This window comes from Balearica regulorum, chromosome 9 (genome assembly GCF_011004875.1).
Source record: "Balearica regulorum gibbericeps isolate bBalReg1 chromosome 9, bBalReg1.pri, whole genome shotgun sequence".
Classification (NCBI taxonomy): domain Eukaryota; kingdom Metazoa; phylum Chordata; class Aves; order Gruiformes; family Gruidae; genus Balearica; species Balearica regulorum.
In genome coordinates, this window is record NC_046192.1 from 28,039,247 (window position 1) to 28,051,989 (window position 12,743).

A 12,743-nucleotide genomic window follows, 5' to 3' on the forward strand; every position below is an offset into this window, starting at 1 on the left:
ATTGTTGCTGCTTACATTTGTTTTCTGAACTGACTGCTTTCCGTTCTGTGGAACGTTGCCCCAGTAGTGTAAAGTTAGTTGTGTTACATAAAGTAATTCTGCGTTCTGCTGTGCTCACTCAGCGTGACTGACTCAGTATCTGCAGCTTTGATTCTTCTGGAGGAGAATTTATTCCAGTGCCTCCTGATAAAATAATTGTTGGACTTCTTTTTAAGGTTAGTGGGAGGGATTTAATTCTCAGACAACTTCTGAGAGAATTAATTTAATCTCCTTCTATGAATATTACAGCTTCAGAATCTATTTTAAAAATCTCTTTTTAAAATTATTTTTCTGTTCTGCGTTAGTACTGTAGAGGCTGTAAAGGGGCCGTGCTCCTGTAGCAGTCGTCTTCATTGCCTTTCTTACAAAATCAGTAAGATCTGTAAGTGTGACAGAGTAATATAATGACCCACAGATTTTAGTGAAACACGAGCAATATCAGCCACATACGTGCGCTGAGCTTGCGTGCATGTCTGTGAAACCCAGTTGTCAGGTCCTGTGTGGATGTAAATAACAGTCAGTGTATGGAGGGGCCTCACGTGGAGAGAAAAGCAGCTGGAAAGATTTTTGCCTCCTTGTGGAGTAAGAATTCCTTGGTGGTTTAGCTAAGAAAACGAATTCTTTACTTAGCAGTCTTTGTCAGCAGCTGGTCAAGTGAGAAAAACACCAGGGCATATCCAAAGGAAAATTAACAAACACCGTGATGCATTACGGTAACATTGAAACTTTCCCCGTGTTGAACTAAAAAGTCCTGGAGAAGGGGGAAGGAAGAGCAAGGAACTTGGACTGAATAAATCCCAGAGAAATTTCTCCCCAGTGCTAGGCTTTTCCTGGGAGGCAGTCCGGCAGTGCAGATTATGTTGTGCTGGGAAGGCTGAAGCACATTCTGGGTGGGCAGCTGAACTATGCAGCGGGGAAAAAAGTTAATCTCAGTTCCATGCCAGTCTAGCCTTAGTTTCATTTCTGGACATCAGTGTCTGATAAACCTTTCATCCTATGTCCTGTGGTGTTTTTTGTTATCTTGCTTTCATCTGAGTTCACCATGAGTGCAGGGTGATTTTTAAGGTAAAGGACTAACATTGAGACACTCCATCCCTGGGAGAATTGAAACGAGGGTATGGTAGCCTTTCAATCAGAACGTGTCCTCGCTTAAACTGTGAACTAGTTCAGGATGTGGTGGTGCTAGAGTCTGGAGGGAACAAAATGCTGTACGGACCAGGGTTAACCAGTAATGCTCTTTGAGGAGAGGAACTAAGGAACCAGGGATGGGCTCCTGCTGCACGTTGCTGCCTTGATACCTTGTTCTGCCTGGGCAGAAACCTCGGGGCGCAGGCAGGGAAGGAAGCACGCAGCCTGCTCGAACGGTCAAGGGACAGGACTGAGTGCCGGAGTATCTCCGCCGTCAGTTCCAACACAGCCTGCGGGACTTCAGTTTTCCTTTGGAGTCTGCTGATGTTATTTTTGTGATTAAGTACAATGTTGGGAAAAATCCTTACTGTGGCAATTATTAGTCATTAGCCATTGGCGTAAAAAGCTCTTCTAACAATGTTATAGAAGATGTGTGAATCCATTATGGCTCCTCTGGACACAGTACCTGCCGTATCTTGTTTCTTGCTGTGTTGTGGTTTTCCTCTGGGAGCAGACCTGTCTGTGCAGCCGCACGCATGAATTATTTAGTGATGGTTGTGTATTGTGTGTGTTTGGTAGCCATCCTGTTAATGCATCATCAGTTAAGTGATCAATGTCAGTATTTATGTTTGTTTTATATAGTCACTAAAGTTTTGTCAGCCTGCTGCTATGGAAAGTCAAGTGAACTGAAACAATCAAAAGAAATCTGTAGAGATACAGAGACTGACTCATAGATTTTATGGAAGCTGTCAGTGATACTGTAAGTTGTTTATAATTTTATTTTTTTTTTAGGTAAAATTGAGTGGGGGTTTTTCCCCCAGAAGTACAAACAAACGGAGCTGATTGCCCATTGGATCCTGCTGGATCTCAGTCTCACTGCTTATTAAACTTATTTTTGAGTTTAAGTCTGTCCTTTCTTGCACTGAAGTAGATCAAAGAAAGTTATTAAATAATATTTTCTTCATACCTGTAAATGTTTTTGGGGTTTTTGTACATTTCATTGATGTTAACAAGGGTACTGTGATAATGCAAAAAGCTGAGCTGACATTTCAGCTGAAATGAAAAAATGTGAGATGTATCGCGAGAAAGAGATCATGTTCCTGCCAGCTTTTTCCTTCACGTTCTGATGCTCTCCACAGAAGGTCAGAGCTTTTAGAAGAGCAGGCAGGATTTGACAGCGCCAGTCTGACCAAGTTTTCGGGCAAGCGCCTGGAACACTCCTCAGGTGACCGACCCAGCCCTGAGACCGACCAGCTTATGAGTTATTAGAGTTATTAGAACTCATAAGACATTAGATTTAAGAGTAGACCTACACAGCAGCAGGCTCCAGAACTGCTTTTTGTACCAAAGAAGAGTGTGCCAAAAATTGTGTGAATGTATTTAAAGGAAAATACAGCGGAGGGAGAAGTTGGAACTAAAATGGGCAGGAAATGAGGAAAACCACTGCAGACGGACTATATGATTGTGTGGTTATTTGCAAGGAATTGATTTAGCTAAGAGAATACAGAAGGAAGGTGACTTAAGTAGCTGGGGGGGGGGGGGGGGAACCAAACAACAAAACCCCAAGAATAAAACTATCAAGAGCAAGGGAATGAGAGGAATCTAACAAGGAGGAGGTATCCCATATTCATCCAAAATCAAGATAAGTTAATTACTTGTCAGGTATTAACATATTTTTCTTTCTTCTAGGTATGGAATACTCTCCTCTTCCAGAAATTCCTTCCTGCCATTGAGGTAATACTGATTTTTTTTTTTTTTAAATCTTTTTTGCTTTATTTGACTCTCTGGTTTTGAACATTAACAAACACATACTGATGCACACTTCATAGGGCACTAGTTGTGGGGTTTTTTCTACGTATTGTCACCAATTCTTCATATCGGTGGTGTTCACGCCAGCTTTTTCAAAGTATCTCTTCAGTACAACAGCAACATGTTTTCTTAGGCAACGTAGTCAAGGCACGTAAAATTTACAGAAGATGCCAACACTTTAGGAACATGGTGTTTTTGTCAGTGACACCACATTTACTGTTTTTATAACTTTTGGCAGTAAATCTGGTAACTTACTGATCAGTTAGGTGCCTCATGGGAATGCTAGAAGGAACCAGTGCATTTGCACACCACTTAAACTCCTACTGTGAAATCTGTTAAGTCTTTAGATGTGGAAATGAAGCAGTGAAACATGAATGCTGCATTGAGTGCCATGCCCTCCCACCTTGTTTGTTGGTTTTGAGGCCTTTGGTAAATGCTGTCCATGGTATTTCTATAAATACTCCTCTAACATATTAACGGTCTGAGAAGGAAAATCCTTGCTGGCACTAATTAGTTTGCAAGCTGTGATGAAAGGTATATCCTGATTGTCACTGCTTGTTTAATGTCAGGTATCTCACATCTAAATGATTAGTGCTGTTTCTTTTATGAAGAACTAAATTTCACTTTTGCATGAGTGAGGAAATTATAATTGCCACTGGTTAAGGTTTGGTTTCTAAGAGGCATATTTTACACTTTAGTTTTCTGTTCAATGCTAATACAAGATTTCCCTGCACTTAGCTGATGTGCCAGGTGACTTCTGGAGAAGAGTACACTGATGAGAGGTGATGTATGACATGTGTGACCCCAGGATTGGTATCAGGAGACTCTGAGATTCAGATGTGTACTGTACCTGATTTGTTTTCTCTTGGTTCTGGCGTGTACTCATTTCCTAAAAGGGAGTATTTCAGTAGTAACAGCTACTCACACAGTTCTGATTCAGCTGCTTAGGCCAGGAGTAAAGCCAACCTTCCATTTATTGTCCCACCTACTCCGAAGGGGAACTAAGGAATGAGCAGCCTCATCTGCACCTCCAGGCTTGAGCCCATGGTTAGTGTAGCCTAACAGCCTAGTGTAGCTGTGGGAAGGAAGGAAAGAAGGGGGGGTGTCTGTGAGGGGGTGGGTTTGGAAGCGATACAGATGCATGGGCATAGGTAAACAGGACTTTTACAAATAGTTTGACTATTTACATTCCTACATTGACCAGGTCCTTTTTCTTCAAACCTTTCTTACTCGCTTCTGTCAAATCAAGGAGTACTGGTAGGTTGTTTTCTAGATCTTCATTCAGTTGATTTCATGCAATGAGGATATTTTTGGCCCTTTCTGCAGTCAGCAATTACTAGTGAAACTGCCTTTCTTCTGGTCACATGCATTATGTTTGATTTATATTTCACACACTTCTTTCCAAACTCTAGCTCATTCTTACAGCTGGATTTGCTGTATTTTATAATAGATGGGCGGGAGAAGCAGTGATGAAATGGGGGTTTTGGGAAGAAACTCTTATAATTCATGAATGTAAAAGCTGGCTTCGGTGACATGTCTAAAGCCAGCTGTCACACGTGTCTATGTTTTGTTTCCTTAAAGAGAAGCGGTTGCTGCTCTGGCTAGAGCATTGCTGGATACTTTCCACAAGGGAAGCTTTATTTCTTACTGTGTTGGTGAAAGAAATGACCATATCCTTGGTAGTACATGAATTCACGTTCTCTGCTCCATCAGGAGCTAGCATGAGACAAGGTGCAACTACTAATGTGTTATAGGTGCTCAGAAGTGAAAAACCCTTCACTGTGTAGTATGCCTGCTGTTGAAAACTAAGGGAGGAATCCATATCTCCAGCAATAAATATGCTCTTCTAGTTTTGTCTGTCTAGCAGGCAAAGGACATGAGGTATATCAGGAAAGCTTGCCGATGCTCTCTTGAACAGACAGTAGAACTGATTGACCTGTGTTGACTTATGTCTTCATAAGGGATGTATTTGCTATTCTATTCACTGTTAGCGATCCTGTATTTATTGATTGTTACATTTAATAGTATTTATTCTGTATTTAGTGATCCACTGATTTATTTAGGTACCCTCTGAATGTCTTTTCTATCCTTGATGAGTGTTCCCTCTCTAGCTGAGGATAACAGCACTGCCCGTTTCATAGTTCTGTGGGTGTGTGTGAAGGAGTGAGTTCCATTTGGATGTATCAGGTTAATGATGAAGAGTATAGAAAGTTCTATGACAAATACATGGAGAGGAGTGAAGAAAGGGGCCCAGCAGAGAAGTAAAAAACTTGTTAACACAACTTTTCAGTTTTTTGTATTGCTTTTCTGTAACTTCCACTGCTTGTCACTCTGTGCTTCCCTGTCGCAGTCAGGTGTGACTTTGCGGCAGCAGTGACCAGGCGCAGAACAGTGTGGGGTGCACGGTCTCTGCAGGTCCTCTCGGTGCCTTCAGAAGGGTCTCTGGGAACTTGCTTTGTGGCTGCCGCCACCCACTTGATCTGTCTGGTGCATCACGAGCAAGACCCTGCCGTTGCTGCCTGGAAACCGCAGGCTCAGCCACCATGGCTCCAGCAGCCGCAGAGCTGTACCGGCTGCTACACGATGCCTTCGCTATTCCTGCACTGAGCATGGCTCTTCCAGCTGGGAGCTCGTGTAAAGCATTCTATTTTCTGCTCTCTTTATCATACTGTTTGGGAAAAGTCTCGGAAGGCAATTTTAGTGTGATTTCCTTGGGTACAAAATAACCTACTGACATCTGCTTTTAAACTAGAACAAAGTTATTCAAATTCTCCTTTTGTCAGTTGTTATAGATGTTGAAGTGTGGTGCTCGGGGCGAGTACAGAAATTTATTTGCAGAGACTATTTTTTTTGTACTTTTGTATTTCATATAAAGAACACACGTTGCATTTGGCTGGTAACTTCAGTTTATTATCAAAATGTTTTTATCAGATGACAAACTCAGAAAGCTAAAAGGAACATAGGTTTTTAAATATACCTATTGTAGCAGTCATCTGAGGTATCTAGTACTTATTTTTGGAAATCTGTTTGCTTTGATATACAAAGCAGTAAGTTCCTTTGCAATCTGCATGAGGATGTTTAATACATATCAGTGCAGATTTAAAGCCTTATACCTTCTTTCTTAAAGCTCCATTCTTGCGATCAGCTGCACAGCTCACTGCTGTGAGGACTGATGTTGATCACAACATGTACAAATTATGTGCAGGATCAGACCCTAACCACTAAGAAAGTCAGCCTGAAAACATGAATATTGGTATACTCTGCTGGAGAGCTCTGTTTTGCAGACTTTGTCTTATTGCCTAATACCATGCTTTACTCAAATTTCCCAGTTCTATGTGGCCACTGATAAAATATATTACAATACTTCAAGTCAAAAGTGTAGCTCAGATTTAAATACAAAAACTATGATTTATACATTACTAGAAACTTTAAAAAAGACCAACTTTAGAGAAAGCAAGAAAAAGCTTAGAAAACTGTGAAAGGGTCTTTGATCACAATCGTACAGATTGTATGTTCAAAATTAATAAATTACCTACAATTTCAGTTTGGCTGGAAAGCAGTAAATAAACTGTTGTAAATGGTGACTTCAGATAATACACACTGGAATAATTAGTAGGAAGTTACCTAATTACAGCAGGTCTTTGGACTCCTCTTGTATAAATGGTTTCAAGTAAAAATGAAAACATTTGGTAGAACAGATTTATCGTAACAGCAGAGGGTACAAAGTCTGACACTTAGGATGTAAACTGTTGTCTTATTATCATGTTATGATGTCTAAAACTCTGTTACTTAGTATTTCCTTCCTTGGCTTGATTGGAAAGATGCATTCACCCGCCAGTGGGAGACAATGTGTTATACTTTGACATTTTAAAAAAACCGACCAAAAAGCCACTGGCTGGTGGGGAACAGGATTAACTACAAATGAAATGTTATCATGTGCTGTCATGTGATTTAGATTCTGCAGGGTTCACTGATAGGAAAAGCAGCCGATCAGCTACAGCAGCTAATTCCTGCATCAGCATTAAGTCCTTCATTTGATGTTTTGATGTGTCATTTTTTTATTTTTGCCTGTTTACTAAGAAATACAGTGACTATGCTAGCGTATTTGCCTCGGTTTTCTTCCCTCCTCCCCTTTTCAACATTAGTTCAAAATTTCTTTTTTTCTGGAAAGCTCCTCAAGACGCAAGGTTTACAGTTCCATCACCAAACTCGGCACTTTTTAGCAGGATCCATGTAGTTGGACTTGGAGCATGAAAAGGCTTCAGAAAACTCTGGAGAGTTTTGCAATGATCCTATGACCCTTTAAAACAAAACAACATCGTGTTAAGTTTAAGTTGCTTGTCTTTGTTTAAAACAAACAAGAAGACCCACATTTTATAACTTCTTTTTTGTGTCACCTCGAAATACTGTGGGAAACACCCCTGTTTCTGAACTCTGACTACCGCTTCCGTTTCACCTGAAGGAGTGACTGTATTTTCTCTTTGCAGTTTGTATGGTCCCTCCTGCAGCTCCCCAAAACAGAGGACCTGTCCCTTCTTCATTACTGGCTTTCACAAAACTTCCATTTATTTCACCAGGAACAGGTTTAAATGCTTGTCATTTGTTTTCGCTGAGAATTTTTTCAGCTCTGTTTTGTTGACAAGTTTCTCAGTAAAGGGAAAACAAGACCCAGAGGTAGAGGACTGCGGTGTAACTTTTCACTGAATGTTCATTTACATTTTTACACCAATCAAGTTTTAACTAGGATCATACTGCTGCTCTGGGCATTCTCCACAAATGTTCCAGTGAATGAGTTTCCTGGAAAAAAGACTCTTACAAAGAACAGCTTTCAAGTGAATATGAGGACATTCCAGCTAAAGCAGTGTTTGCATGTGTAATTGTGAACATATGTGAATGTATCTGCTTGGAGTTGCTCATTCCTTCAGGAATGGAAATCTAGCATGCACACACCTACGCAGGAAAAGAGCTTCCACTGTCAAAGATACTGGTGCACGTTGATTGTGGACCAGGAGTTACTTCAAGAACTGCTTCTTTGAGTAATTTGTGATTATTCTGTGAATAATCTTAATCATTAGATTGAACAGGACCGGGAAGTGTCCACAGAAGTTGAGGTGAAGTTCAGCAGCTGACATCTGTAACACTTTGACTGTCTCCATAGGATTGAACATGAGACTATTAGCTGACTGGCCTCAGGAGCCAGCACAAACGATTACAGAAGTCATGCACTGGCAGTGACCTAGCAGCGCTTCATTGCTCCTAAGGACTAAAACTGCTAAAATGGGATTTTGCCAGAAACAGAGCAAAAAGTATTTTGGGTGTAATAAAACTTACTGACATTTGTTATTAACAGATAAAACAGCAGTGGGATAAGAATCCTGCTTCATTTACTAAGGTCCCCAGAACTACAGGGATTCGGTACGTAAGCAGGGCTTGACTTGTACTTGTTACTGTACTTGCTTTAATTTTGCATGTTAACACTTGGATGCAGATTCTCTTTCGCCTGCCTTTGATGATCCCCTCATCTAAGGCATCTATCTGCTAACTTCTGATTTTTCTACTGGACAAAAGACTCTACCCATCCAGTGCTCAGAGCTGTTAGCCAATAAACTAGAATTGTACTATGCAATTAACAATTTTTGTGCAGAGCTGCCTGTCCTACCTGTAAGGAGAAATAGCCTGCAGTCAGAGGAGCAGGTCTTCAACCAACCAACAGAAACTCCTACCTCGTGCCCTCAAATAATAAAAAAAAAGGGCACATTGGGAGCCATTGTGGCATTTTAACACTATGTCATTAGGCAGTAATTTTGCGGGTATGTCTCGTGTACTGAAATGCTTTCTATTTTACAGCTCCTAGGGGTGCCTCATCCTGAAAATTACTTCACATTCTAAAAATGTTAGTATGTTTTCTCATACTTGTGTAATTCCATATAAAGTTTCTATAGCCCTTCATACTGATATAAAACCAGAACCATACATGCTGTAGTATATTCAAGATATACACAAATGCAATTACACAAAGATGCTGAAGTAGTGAACTTCAAAGAACTCATGACTCATACAAATTAGGTAAGCAGAGAGGAGCACTCTGAAGAACTGCTGCAGAGCCTCATTAGCATTATGACCAAATTCGGCTGATTAGAGGACTTGATGCATAAACTGCCTCTGGGAGAGATCTGCAGATAGTACAAAAACCACCCACAGTGAAATGCCAGTCAAGTAGCAATTGAAGGAACAGTCACTGCTTTCACTAAATATTTGAATATGTGGGATAGACAAAATAATTCTTTGGTGAAAAGCCATTGAAAGATAGATACTGGAATTGATGTACTGAATTGTATCAGGAGAGAAATCAGCTATTGTGTACGTGAATTCTAGAGATGGCACAGCCCTTCAAAGCTAACAGAGATGTGGTGTCTACATTACTACTTGATCTCATGGCATTTGACCAAACATTTATTAGAGCAAAACCACTGTTACACTACTGATGACTATGTTGCTCTGACTTACATTCAAAAGAAAAGATCCTAGTCTGGCCCAAAGACCTCCACCCTGAACAGCTGAGTTTCCTGCATGACTACTGAATTCAAGCCCACCTATTCTTGGGAAGGCTGACTGAGTACACAAGGCAGAAAATACAAATTTGCGTTACAGCTAAAACGCCTTTAGCTCCAGATGGCAAAGGAGTTCCTCATTCTAATGACAGCAAAGGCTACCGACAGAAGGGAATTTCTCTCTCACGTCAGTATTACTGTTCAACAGGAGATTAATTCTTCTCCATGCTTGGAAGAGTAAAATGTTTATACTCCACCGGTTAACTGGAGGTTTTACCGGTGACTTCAGCAGAGGTGAAGTCCATCCATAGCCTTTGGTCTTTATGAGAACCATATCAGGACCTATTGTGGGATCTACGGGGCTTCTGGAAGAGCACTGGATTCTGGACACAGTCACTGGGACTCTGCTGTAACAATCATCCATGTTTGGTAACAGGCAGGTAATGGTGTTTATCCAACTATTCAAAGCTTCTCAACAGTGCTGACAGAATTGTATGTCTATCACCTCAAGGGTGAGGACAATGGCCTCACAGCTGCCTTCTGCCTGTGGAGCTTCCTGGGAAGGACTGTGCCTGGTTCTGTCGGCACAGAGCTATGCTAGGGCTGGGAGGTCTAGAGGGACACTGTCTTGCTCTCTCTCAACCATCTTCAGTTGTTATGCCTATATACGTGTATACGCCTAAATCTGCCTAGCCTTTTGTGTAGAGTTCTTTAAAAGCTGTAGGAATTGCACAGAAGATTACTATACATGCTGACCTGAATTTGCCTGGGCTGTGCACGTCAGTTTTGATGGAGTTTACAGCATATTCTGGTCTGTATGTTCCACACCATACCTGTACGCATAACAAAGAGAAGCATTTGTTAGCAAGGAGATTGTCCAGGAAGAGACTTGCTGTCATTTCACTATGAAATACTTCATGTTGTGAGAATAAATTTCACATTAGAACACAGGAAAAACATGTATGTTTTGTTTAAAAAAACCCCATACTGTTGTCCTCAAAGGCATTTGGGCACAAGAAACTGTCTACCAGACTTACTTGTGGCTGAATTAATTTATTTAGGGAAGATAAAAATTACCTAACAAGATCTTATTTTCACTGCTTTGTAGTGAACACTGCTCAGCTTAGCAACTCTGCCAGCTCAGTAAAACTGTGAAAGTCAGCCTACTCATTCTCACTTACTGTGAAACTGTAACTTCAAGTGATTTTCAAAGCCTTCAGTCAAGATGTATAGAATACCTGTGCAAAGTTCAGGAAAAACAGCTGCTTATGGTTCATTTCAAGACCAGGAAGAAGTTTTTCTTTTCCATGCTTTTTCACAAAGTTTTCATAGGCCTGTAGAATGAATTGAGTAGAAATGTTACACTTTCCAGCCCAGACAGTCAAAATGCAATGATGACAAGGAGGAACATGGACTGTTTGACATAATTAATCATGGACTGCCTTGGCCATCCATCTTACCACATGCCGCCTTTAAGCAGATGCTGACAGGGCCATTTCTTAGTATGGTGATACCAGCAGCCTGACTGAACCAAGACAGTTTTCTCATTGAATGGGCCTTACAGTGCTGGTTTACACCAGGTTCAGTGAAGCTGGCTGAATTCTATTGGAATAAATGGTAACAGAAACAGGCTTAAAGCAAGCAAGTTACTGTAGCAAAAAGAAGTCAAGGCAATGGAGTAATTTCAGTGAGATGAGTACACCCAGATAACAAGACCTTTGCATAACTATGCGTCTTTTTACAGGGGAAGAAATTCAGAATGCAAAGGACAGTTGTGTTCTGAAATGCAGTAGCTACAGAGAGTCCTGTTCTTCAGCAAGCTTTGTCATAATTAATGCATTAAATTCCCTTGGACTGTTACATATTTACATAGCAAATCCTTTCATGGGGTTAATTAATGACTGCATAAAGCAAGGCAGTTCTGCGTTAAAAAACCAGAATACGTTCTGTAATGGAAATAGCTCTGAGATTCTCTGATGTCAACGCAGGGGTAGGTGTAGTGAGGCACCAGCAACCCCTGTGCTAAGCCAGCCTCCAAATTGTCGCGTTTCAGAGCTGCCTGTATAAAGACCCACTTGCAGCAGCTCTGTCTCCTGCAGGTTCTGTGGGTCAGGCATTACTGTCAGCTACCCTCACAATGTACTTTGCGTGGTGAAGACCCACATAGAAAAGCACGCTGCCGTGCTGCTTTCTAAGGCACGGTCCCAAAATGAGCATAGCTGAGGTGCCTTGCGTGATCTGGGGATTCCCAGTGCATGGATCCCTGGCTAAGTGGCTGGGCTGGGCACCCCTGCCTGCCTCTGCTCAAGGAGGCACAAATGATCTCAAAGATGACCAAGATGTGATCAGAGGACTCATTCCTCCCCCATGTATTCATCTTTCCCTCTTCTCCTTCTTCTTTCCACTGAACTTGAGAGATGTGGAGTAAAAAGCTTCAGCAAAAAATCACTCCTCTCTGATTCTACAGAACACGTGTATTTGCTGTCCTGTTTACAGTTTAGTTTTCTTGCCAATGTTTATCGCATAAATGTATTTCGTATTTTTTTGCCAGCTATTGGGTTAGAGTCTAAAATAACACACGTATGGTAAGAGATGCTTTCGTTTTGCACAATGCAGAGTTCCATGATACAATTTTACTAGCATAAAACTGTTTCTGCAGGAAGAAATCAACTTCATCAATTATCTAACGTTGCATTACGAAAAGTAGATTTTATTATGGTTTTGTTCTTTTTTTCTTTTTTAAACGAATTGCAGAAGACTTTAAAACCTTTCCATAGTAAGAGCAGCTGCTTTCATGTTTCTTATGAAGACCATGTGTCAAACAATGTGTCGTTAGTACTTCATTAATGATAGAAAAATGCTGGCAAATTGGTGAAACGTTCTAAGTCAGTACCCAGCTACCCCACGAGTAATACCGATCAACCACACAAGTGCACGCTGAGAAATGAGTGGTTAACAGGTCTACTGAAAAGGTTCCAGGAAGTTTTAGTGGGTAACAAGCTGAACAGGAGCCAACGGTGCCACAGTATTGCAAAAAAAGGCAAGTGCCATACTGGGATGTATAAACAGGAGTGTCTCCTGTAAGACGCACAAAGTAATCCTTCTACTCTACTTGGCACTGGCCAGGTCTCAGCTGGAGCGCTTGTCCCATTTTGGGCACTGCACTTCAAGAAAGATGTGGACCAACTGGAGAGAGTCCAGAAGAAAGCGGCAAGA

The 12,743-nt window shown here is 41.1% G+C and overlaps 1 protein-coding gene across 4 annotated transcripts in view; it reads right to left on the reverse strand.

Annotated features, from left to right (window-relative positions):
- Positions 1-5,864: 5,864 nt before the first annotated feature.
- Positions 5,865-12,743, reverse strand: part of MME (membrane metalloendopeptidase) — a 54,699-nt gene continuing 47,820 nt past the window's right edge. For all 4 annotated transcript variants that reach the window (XM_075761719.1, XM_075761720.1, XM_075761717.1 and 1 more), the window contains 3 exons: positions 10,766-10,861; positions 10,284-10,360; positions 5,865-7,276 (listed from right to left, as the gene is read on the reverse strand). In XM_075761719.1, the coding sequence (XP_075617834.1) occupies positions 7,177-7,276; positions 10,284-10,360; positions 10,766-10,861 (273 nt within the window). In that variant the 3' untranslated portion in view covers positions 5,865-7,176. The remainder of the gene's footprint in view (positions 7,277-10,283; positions 10,361-10,765; positions 10,862-12,743) is intronic.